The sequence below is a fragment of the Diceros bicornis genome, chromosome 26 (genome assembly GCF_020826845.1).
Source record: "Diceros bicornis minor isolate mBicDic1 chromosome 26, mDicBic1.mat.cur, whole genome shotgun sequence".
Taxonomy (NCBI): Eukaryota; Metazoa; Chordata; class Mammalia; order Perissodactyla; family Rhinocerotidae; genus Diceros; species Diceros bicornis.
This window is the reverse complement of record NC_080765.1, coordinates 45152086-45162616: the sequence shown is the minus strand read 5'-3', so window position 1 is coordinate 45162616 and position 10531 is coordinate 45152086. Positions and strand designations below refer to the sequence as shown.

General features: G+C 50.4%; 1 protein-coding gene across 3 annotated transcripts; it reads left to right on the top strand.

Annotated features, from left to right (window-relative positions):
- The first annotated feature begins 1041 nt into the window (after positions 1 to 1041).
- Positions 1042 to 9321, top strand: ZNF263 (zinc finger protein 263). Of its 3 annotated transcripts, none has more exons than XM_058570174.1 (6): positions 1042 to 2014; positions 2911 to 3091; positions 3554 to 3627; positions 3900 to 4026; positions 5788 to 5904; positions 6417 to 9321. In XM_058570174.1, the coding sequence occupies exons 1-6, from the start codon at positions 1628 to 1630 to the stop codon at positions 7583 to 7585; spliced, it is 2055 nt and encodes a 684-aa protein (XP_058426157.1). In that variant the 5' UTR covers positions 1042 to 1627; the 3' UTR covers positions 7586 to 9321. The 3 variants fall into 3 exon arrangements, with proteins under 3 accessions (XP_058426157.1, XP_058426159.1, XP_058426158.1); XM_058570176.1 differs by having other exon boundaries at positions 6811 to 6960; XM_058570175.1 differs by lacking the exons at positions 2911 to 3091; positions 3554 to 3627.
- Positions 9322 to 10531: the final 1210 nt, after the last annotated feature.

The window sequence follows — 10531 nt, the reverse complement described above, 5'->3', positions numbered from 1 at the left end:
CCTCTCCATCCCCACATCACCCTTTACCATCACGGTAGCTTGAACTTCAGCGACAGACTAGCTGTGTGACCCTGGGCAAGTGGTGCCCTTATCTGTAACGGGATGATAACAGCGTCTACTTCCTACAGTTTGTGTATTGTATATGTATCCAGTTGCATGTAAGCAGGCGCTCAATCAACGGTTACGGCTTGTCACGATTCACTCCAACGATGCTTCTACCTCCTGAGCCCACGGGCCTGACCGTCGCTGGAGGGAATGGAGGAGCTGGGCCGACCTTGGCCGTGGACACCCGCCTCACAACTGGGCCGCCCTTCCCTCACCGGCAGAAAGCCCCTGACTGCGCTGGCCAGGGAATCGACCCTCCGAGTTTCCCCCGATTCGCCCCTCACGATGAGAGTTCAAGGCCGAGCTAGGAGGGAGATGAATAACGATCCCGCCCTCCCAGGGCTAGACAATGAACAGCAAGTCCCAGGCAAGATTAAAATCCGGTTTAAAATTGGAAGCCAGTGGCGCGGGCCGGGTCCCGAGCGGCCCTCGGGGACGTCCAGCCGCCAGAAGCGGAACCCTGGCCGGCCACCAGCACCACACCACCAACACCGCGCCGGCTTCACTGCCTCTGCGCCCGGCTCTCCGCCGCTCCGGCACCTGCCCAGGGCGCAGGCGCAGGTGTGGGCCGTGCCGTGGACTGCATCTCCCGGCAGGCCCCGCGGCGGCGCTGACGCGGGCAGGGCGGCACGCTTCTCCGCCTCCCTGAGGCGCCGAGCGGGCGGCCCGGTGGAACCCGGCTGACTTCCCCCAAAGCCGCCGGGACGAGTGGGGGCCCTCTCTTGCAGCCCCGGATAACCGGAGCGGGTGGAGACTACCTTTAAATCTGTTATGACCGGGACAGTGATTCTCAAATTTGGCTGTGGGGGAAGAATTTCTCGGGGGAGCTTGTTAACAATTCAGATGTCCAGGCCCACCCGGACACTCTGACGCACTGGATCGCGTGGCTCCAGGGTCTGCACTTTAGTAAGCTTTCCGAGGGATTCTAACCCACGTAGTCCGCCGGTCACACCCGCCTTGCTATTACTTTCCACACATCCATCTCGCGACTCCAGTCGCCCCTAGGGGCCTCTGCGCTTTCGGGCCCCGCCTCTCGTCTCCAATTGGCCCCTAACTCGTCCCGCCCCCGCAGGCAAATCTTCCCTTGTGGTTGGTCAGCGGTGAGTCTATGCGAGACCTGACCCAATGGACGCTAGAGTTCGCAGAACGTGACCCGGAAGTTGGCCCTGAGCAGGCGCCGTTGGCTGTGGACGCCTAACTCGCGCGCTGAGACTTCCGGCTGGGAGCAGAATGCCGAGTGCTGCGTGAGTCCGCGACGAGGGCAAAACCGCGGCTCTCACGTCCTGTCTTAGGGAGGTCCTGGCGGGACGGCCTAGGGGGCCGGCGCGGCTACGCTCGGGACTGACTGGGGTCGAGGCCCCGGAGCTGGCTGCGCCGAGGCTGGAGCTGGGGTCCTCGACCGGGACTTGAAGCACCAGGCCCCCCGGCATCTACCGACGCTGGCCATACTTGCGCGGGGACGGGGGCGCCTTCCTAGACGGGCGCAGCTGGTTTCGGGGCCAAGGCGCTCCGGGGCTTGACGATGGCGTCGGGCCCGGGCTCCCAGCACCGTGAAGGGCTCCTGATAGTGAAACTGGAGGAGGACTGCGTCTGGAGTCACGAGCTGCCCCAGCCAGACCCAGGGCCCAGTCCAGAGGCCTCCCACTTGCGCTTCAGACGGTTCCGCTTCCAGGAGGCCGCTGGGCCCCGGGAAGCCCTCAGCCGGCTCCAGGAGCTTTGCCATGGGTGGCTGCGGCCTGAGATGCGTACTAAGGAGCAGATCCTGGAGCTGCTGGTGTTGGAGCAGTTTCTGACCATCTTGCCCCAGGAGATCCAGAGCAGGGTGCAGGAGCTGCATCCGGAGAGCGGCGAGGAAGCGGTGACCCTTGTGGAAGATATGCAGAGAGAGCTTGTGAGACCGAGGCAACAGGTGGGAGAAAGAGTTATCTGCGATTTCTTTGGCCCCGAGGACCGGGACATCGCGCTGGCCCAGTTTCCCATACGAATTTACTTGATCTGAGTAGACCATACGTGGGCATGAGGCCTTTTTGTAGTTTAGTCAGAAACATTCATTCCCTAGATTTTCCCCAAATGGACCGTGAGCAGTGATGAGTGCCCTGTTTCCACACGGAGGCAGTGTCTCTGCGTTAGTGTGCCCACTCCCCCACCCCCACCCCACCCCCGGAGTTAGCTCGCAGGATTCAAATCCTCACTCTGCTCCGTACTAGCTTTGTGACTTTGGGCAAATTACTTAATCTCTTTGGGTCTCAGATTTGCCACTGGTAAAATGAGAATGATGAAATACCTTTCTAGGGTTGCTTTCAGGGTTAGAAAAAGAGCAGCATGTAGTTTTGATCACACTACTGGCTTATAGTTATTACTTAATAGCTGTTAGTTATTGTTATATTAGGGTAAGCAGTCTGGTCTCTGTAGAGCTGGGTTGCAGTTAATAGTGGACTTAGAAAAAACAGTTTGGCACTCAGGTTCTGAGAGCACTTGCCCCCAGGGCCCCCCAGGTTTAACTTATCCAGTAGTGAGAAATGAAAGCATCTAGAAAAGGTGGGGGAAAGTGAGAGAGAGTGAGGTGTGTTAGAAGAGCTGTGTGTGGGAGGTGTGCACTAGGAGCAGGACCCCTCCTCCTCCAACATGTTTTCTTGGATGCACCTGCGATGAGAAAGCACTGTAGTGTAAACCATTCTTCTCTCTTGCTGGGTCCAAAGGGATCGTCAGTGGTTCTCTGTTGAAGGCTTGCCCTCAGAATTCTGTGCTAATTTCCCTTCCTCTCAGGCCCTGTTGTGATGATGAGTGATGTGGGTTGGTTCCCAGGTCACAAACCATGGGCGGGGAACAGAAGTGCTTTTGGAGGAGACTTTGCCTCTGGAAACAGCACGAGAGTCACCGAGCTTCAAGCTGGAGCCAATGGAGACTGAGCGAAGCCCTGGCCCCAGGCTGCAAGAGCTGCTAGGCCCCAGCCCCAAAAGGGACCCCCAGGCTGTAAAGGAGAGGGGTGAGGAACAGTTATTTGGGCAGGTGGGAGGGAGGAGGGGCTTCGGGGTTGCCCCTGCCACCAGCAGGATGGAACACCACTGCCAAGGAGAGGGAATTTCTGACCTCAGGGTTCCCAGATGTGGAGTAAAAGATCTAGAAGTGGTGGTTTGGGTTCTTTTCGGGGTGGGAGGGAGGGGATTTCTCAGTAAGCCCTTTTGTATGCAGAACAGAGACATTTAGAGCTAGATGAATGATTGAGGGCTTGAATTCTGCAAGCCAGCAGGGAAAAGTGCTGGCATTCCTTTACCCTCACCCCGTGATTTTGGATATCACATTATTATGCCCCTGTTACCTTCTTTTGTTCAGTATTTAATCCTCAGAGCAGAGATTGGGTGTTGGGAAATGGATACTGTGTTGTCATAATCCTTGGGTTGCTAAGAATTAGGAATGCCATTCTCATCATGATTTCTGTCACCTTCAGCATTGTCTGCTCCCTGGCTTTCACTCTTTCCTCCTGAAGGAAACATGGAAGACAAGGAGATTACCGGGCCTCAGGTGATGTGGAAGTTCCCATTGTCTCCCCTCAATAGCACCTCACCACCTTGCTCGAGTGGGGGTGGGTCCTTTTGCCACTTGGAGAGGAGCCTTTCTCCCTGACCACGAGCATCTCCCTCCTGACCTCAGTTGGCGGCCTGGTTCCCTTCTTCCCCATGAAATGTGTCCTTGCCTGCACCACCCCCACCCCCACTTTTGCCCCTTTAACCTGTGATTCTGCTTGAATTGTTCTTGGTGCCTCAGAGGCTAAAGGAGATCTTGTGCTGTTTCAGTTGCCTGAGAGCTTAGAGGACATGGCTATGTACGTCTCCCAAGAGGAGTGGGGGCATCAGGATCCTAGTAGGAGGGCCCTCTCCAGGGACACGGTGCAGGAGCGTTTTGAGAATGTGGACTCACTGGGTAAGGACTTCCTTTCCGGGGATGAAGACTGAGCCATTTCTGACTAGGGTCCTGTCCCTTAGCCATCAGCTCCCGGAGTAAGTTCTGAGTTTGGCAGAAGATCTCCTTTTGTCTAAAGTTCCCTCGATGAGGATCAGTTAAACATCTGCAAAGTGGCACAGTTGGCACACTTATGGGCCCCGGCTGCCAGAGCTAAAGGCAGGGAGTCTGAGCATTAATGGACTTCCCAGGGCAGAACAAATTAAATCCAGTGACCCACTGCCCCACATCACGCACACACTGTGTCCCAGGATGCTGTGGGGCTCTAAGTTCTTGATGCCTTGCAATTTCGAGATGCTTATTTGCCTGACCTCATTTATGTTTTCTATGCTCCATTAGTATTTCTAGGCCCTTCCCACAGCACAAATTTCAGGGGCACTGGCATCAACATTCCAGCTTAACAGCTGTCCCAGCCCTTAAAAATTCAGGACGGGGGAAGGCCTTGTGAAAATTTGGAAATGAGATATATATATCCAGAACAGGGGCTAAATAAATTAAGCATAATTAAAGATACATCTATGTGTTGAACTCTTTATGCAGAGATTAAAAATGAGGCCTATGAAATATGACAAAAAACTGGAAGTTGGTGTTAGGTGGAGAGTGTACAAGTACTGTGTAATTCGTTCAACTTTTCTGTATGTATGAAAATTCTCAAAGTTGGGGGAAACCTTAAAAAACAGCGTAGGGCCAGCCCGGTGGCCCAGCGGTTAAGTGCACGGGCTCCGCTTCCGTGGCCCAAGGGTTCACAGGTTCGGATCCCCCACGCACACCGCTCGTTGAGCCATGCTGTGGTAGTGTCCCATATAAAGTAGAGGAAGATGGGCACAAATGTTAGCCCAGGGCCAATCTCCCTCACAAAAAAACAAACCAAAAAAAATAGCATAAAACAGGACTGTGTACATTACGATTATAGCCACGTTGACAAACACATGGTAGAAAAGAGTCACACTGCACTTCGTTTTCATACATCAGGTTTTTGTAAAGAGAAGCACAGCTATCAGCTCACTTGCACTAATTCTGCAAAGGGGTCACTACTGGGTTTGGTTCCCTTCATTGGGACCTTCTCCAGGTTCTCCCATCACTGGGCCATGGCTTGGTGCCCTAAGTTCAGCACAGCTCTTTTGGTGAGTGCTAAATAGGAAGAGAAGTTCAGGTTACAAGTTCTTGGAACTAAACGGTTGAAAGTCCATGTTTGCTGGAGTTGGAGTGAGGTTTTGTTTTAGCATAGCACAGGAATGGCACTTTTGGGTTTAAACTCAGGGTCCTCTCAGAGCTCCAGGTCCTTTTATGATTGTCCATCATGTTATATTTTTTCTTTCTGGAGTTGTCCAGTCAAACTTAGTTCTATTTTATATTTATCCATAAGAGTGAAGACTTTTTACAACATTAAACTAATTCCTCAAGGAACTGACCACTCTGACCATGTTTGTTTGATTGTTGTTTTAATTACAAAAGTATACATTCTCTTTGTAAAAAACCCCAAGTGCTACAAAAGCGTAAAAAGAAAAAAGCCATAGTCTCCTTTCCCCGATTTCTTTCTCTAGAGGTATAACTGCTGGCAACAGTTTAGTGTATATTCTAAGTAATTCTGAGTAATTGCTGTCAGACTTACTGCACCTTCTGTATCTACCCAGTGAGGGCAGGGAACAAGACTATCTTTGTTTCCCCTGCCTGGTAGAGGAAAGTGGTGACACAGAAATCTGTTTTTGTCGTTGTAAACAGAGTCTCAGGTTCCTAGTCAGGAGGCCCTGAGCACCCAGGTGGAACAAGGAGGAAAGCCATGGGATCCCAGTGTTCAGATTTGCAAGGAGGACCTGAGCCCAAGAAGCCCAGCTCCAGGTAAGGAATGAAGAGGAGCAGCCTGCTCAGCTAGCCTCCCACTGTTGGGAGTGAGGCATTTGAGGGTATGGGTCTAGGGCTAGCCCATCATTGCTGCCCAGGAGGTATGTTGCTTCCTGTGTCTCCTCTGCCCACTTTCATCCCAGTGAGGGACCCAGGATGCAAAATGTAAGGAGGCATTCACTCCTGGGCTCAGTGGCCCACCCTAGTCCCAGCCCTGCTCCATCCCACCCATTTATGAAGGGCAGAAGCCAGAGGCTCAGTTGAAGAGGGAGGTAGGGGCCCCTACAAGGGAATTTAAGACTGGTCTGAGCTCTGATTCCTGAGCGATGGCCCCACACCTTATCCGGATGCCTCTCTAGAGTGCTTTCCGTATACGGGGAAGATGGGAAATGGAGGTAGAACCAGCCCTTCTGGACTTCTGACCTACAGGCAGTAGCAGACATGTGGGATTTTCTTTTCTCCAGTATAGAAATAATGTAGGGGGGGTTTGGTTTCTCTGGCTCTAACAGGGGAAGAGAAATTTGAGAACCAGGAAGAAATTGCTGAGTCCGTTTCCTCTGAGAGTGTCCACCCTCAGGTGCTGCTGCCTGGCCAGGCCAGAGGAGAGGTGCCCTGGAGTCCTGAGCAGGGAAGGCTTCGGGACAGGGCAGAAGGACCTTGGGAGCCTCCCCCAGAGGATCGGATGGAGCAGTCCTTAGTGGGGGCCAAAAGTTGCAGGGAACTGGGGCGACCAAAGGAACTGCAGCCGAAGAAGCTCCATTTATGTCCATTGTGTGGCAAAAATTTCTCAAACAACTCAAACCTAATTAGGCACCAGAGAATACATGTAGCAGAAAGACTGTGTATGGGTGTGGAGTGCAGTGAAATCTTTGGTGGGAACCCACACTTTTTATCACTACACAGAGCACACTTGGGAGAAGAGGCCCATAAGTGCCTCGAATGTGGAAAGAGCTTCAGTCAGAATACTCACCTGACTCGCCATCAGCGCACCCACACGGGTGAGAAGCCCTATCAATGTAACGTATGTGGAAAAAGCTTCTCTTGCAACTCCAATCTGCACAGGCACCAGAGAACACACACAGGTGAAAAGCCCTACAAGTGCCCCGAGTGTGGGGAGATCTTTGCTCACAGTTCTAACCTCCTTAGGCACCAGAGAATTCACACAGGAGAGAAACCCTATAAGTGTGCCGAGTGTGGGAAAAGTTTCTCTCGAAGTTCACACCTTGTCATACATGAAAGAACTCACGAGAAAGAGAGGCTTTACCCCTTCTCTGAGTGTGGGGAAGCAATAAGTGACAGCACTCTCTTTCTTACAAATCATGGAACCCACAAGGCAGAGAAGAAACTCTTTGAATGTTTGACTTGTGGGAAAAGCTTCCGGCAGGGCATGCATCTCACCAGACATCAGAGAACGCACACAGGAGAGAAACCATATAAATGTACCCTTTGTGGGGAAAACTTCTCTCATAGATCCAACTTAATCAGGCACCAAAGAATTCATACGGGAGAGAAACCCTATACCTGTCATGAATGTGGAGACAGTTTCTCTCACAGCTCAAATCGGATTCGTCATCTGAGAACCCATACCGGAGAGAGACCCTATAAATGTTCTGAATGTGGAGAAAGCTTTTCTCGGAGTTCACGCCTTATGAGTCATCAGAGAACTCACACCGGATAGAAACAATGGGATTTCTTTTTGGCCCAGATAAGGTGGTATATTCAGAGGGTCCTGTTGTGAAGAGCTGGTATTCCTTGTTCAACTGACCAAATGATCTGTGTTTTTAAGGTAATTATTATAAAGAGTAACCAGGGGGAGGGTCACTGTGAGGGAGGTACAGAGGCAGCACAGGATTAGCATAAAACTAAAAAGGAATTTTGCCTGAACTAGTGAGGATGGCAAGTCTTTAAGGGGACCTGCCCAGGGTGCACCTACCCCCTCAGTATATTTAGCCAAGTTGTGATTTCGGTGCCTTATTGTGTCCAGTGTCTATCCCAACAACTTTGGGAATCCACGTGACTTTCCATTACTGCTTCCTCACTTGTGACATGCAGCAGGAGCATTTGGGTGTCTGAGGCCCTGAGACCAAAGAAGAGGGGCCAGGTCTCCTGGGAAACCAGCTGGAGGCGATGAAAGACTGGTGGTTGAGTTGCAGCTCTCACAAAGGCCCTGGCTGGGAAGCCATGGGCAATCTATGGCAGCCACCACAGCACCCCTCAATGGCCCCCTCAACCCCAGGAGGGCCCATGGGCAGGCCATGCATGTAAATGTCACCTCAGACAAAAAGGAACCAGAGACCTAAGGGAAATAGCAAGATGGAATTTGCAGGTCAGCCCAGGAATTGGCAGAGGAAACTGGAATCTGAATTAGCTTACCTTTTGCAGAGATCGAGACTTCCCCCACCTCTGTCAGAGGAAGATAAACAAAGCTCCAGAGTCTTCAGTGGGTTCCATGGGAGACTTTGAAAATGTGGATCCTAGGGAAATTAAGGATCATGCCTTTCCCTGTTGAAAATATGTTTGGATGGTAATAAATATCTTCTGGAGACATGAAAGTGTGTGACTCTTCCTTGAGGGCCTTTGTCTTAGCCTCCAGTGTTGATATGTCTTCTGTCTGCTTTGGTTAGAGGACCTGCTTTCTCCTTGCGGTCTTAGGGTTGGTCGGGAAGGTTCTAACAAAGGTGTCAGCAGACAGGCTGGGTGTCTGGTGAGGTAAGGTGTGGCCCTGGCCAGCTCCAGGCTCAGACTGTTGTTTGATAACAAAAAGTCACGCCCAGTGGCTGATTGGGGTGATGATGTCATAAGGGTCTCCTAGAAGGCTTTTTTCCTTCTGTAGTGTACAACAGTAAAAAAAAATCTGATTCTTTGTTTAGAATATTTACTTTCTTGCAAAGTAGCTGAAGGAAGATCTGGCTCTTCAAAGACAGAATATTTTGGTCTTGCAAATGGTTCCCAGGAAAGATGGTCCTGATATAACTGAGTTATAGCCCACTAATGGAGGGAAGTTATAAGGGAGGGCAAAATTATTAGGGGAAAACATTTTACAATGGGGAATCAGGAATAGGAATTCTAGGAGTGTGTATGTATGGGAAAGAGGTAGAATACCAGAAAGTATTTTAGGAGTAGGAAATCTGGATGCCAGGAAAACATCTCAGGATTTGGCCCTGGAGGAAGACATGTAACTAGCTGTTCTTTGGGAGAAAAAGATGAAACATTCCATTGGCAACAATACAATAAAATACAGCAATTTTAAGTGAGGCAAATTACCCTACGTGCCCTGCCTCTTCCTTATCAGTCTTGTCTCAGCCCTGCCTCAGTTTAGTATGACTTTTCTCTTGGTTTTCTGAGCTGATTTTTAAAAATCTTATTTTCTCATTTCTCTCCGTTTCTCTTATCCACAAGAGGGCAGTGGTAGTGTGGGGGTTGAGGGGCAGGGAAGGAGGGTGAGGATTTGAGAGAGATTAATGTAGGATCAACAGTGGTAGGAGCAGGGCAGGGCTGATGTGGCTACTGATGCCATGAAATAGGTGGATGATGTAAAGTTGATGTTACTAAGTACTCTCTCTGGTTGAAATGGCAACTTACGTGTATTGTAAATCTCATGAAAATGGAAAGCACCCCTCCCTGTCCATTCCCCTCCCTCCCAATAATATCACCCGTGCAGATCTTATGAGGTGGTCCAACTGGTGTTGCTCCTACTTGGAGCACTGCAGCTTAAGGCCAGAGCAATGAGGATCCCCAGGTAATTCACTCCTGTCACTAAAAAGGCTTTCCAATAGAAGCCTCCCCCTAGTCCTCAGTCTAGCTCCCCTTCTAGCAAACTTCACATGCAGAGCTGTTCTCGGCCTTGTTTTAATGAGATGTCACAAAATATTGCATGTAAAACACGTAGTGCCTGGCACATAGAAAGTACTCATCTATTTGTGCCATCTATGGGCAGGTAATACTGGCAAGATTGTCTTCCTTCTAAGTACCTGGCACTGAGACCAATGTAAGAACATGCTGGCAGGAATTTCAGAGAGCCATCTTGCATGCTATTGACAGGCAAGATTGATGACTTCTTCCCTTGTAGTCATATTTCAAAGAGCAGGTCAGAGGCCCTTACTGCAACCACCCATGAGGTCATTGCAAGGGATGGCAAAGTGTATGCTTTTTACGTTCATACTTTTACATTACAGACATACTTTTTACATTCATAGGTTTACCTGCTAGTCCAGTTGAAAAAGAAACCAGAACAGATTCCAACTGGCTTTTATGTCAAAGGGAGACTGACGCTGGGGGCAGTAAAGACCCCTGCCCCCTCAGTTCAAATGGGTACAAGGAGACCTGGGAGATGAGGACTTACTGAGCGATAGCCACACATCCTTATAGCAAAGGTAGTACATGAGACCAGAATAGCTCCTGGGTGGAGAATTAGTACCACATTTAAGCAATGTGGAAACGCCTGGCAGAGGCAGCAGGGTAGCCATCAATGAGGACAAAGCCTGTAATGCCACAGCCTGCAAGAAGTGTTAAAACAAGCACTACATTGTTTGTGTGTTTTTTCCCCAGAAAAACCCATCAGAAGCCACTTTAAGAATTTTTACTGCAGTAATGAAAGAACTTATGGGTCTCAATATCATAATCT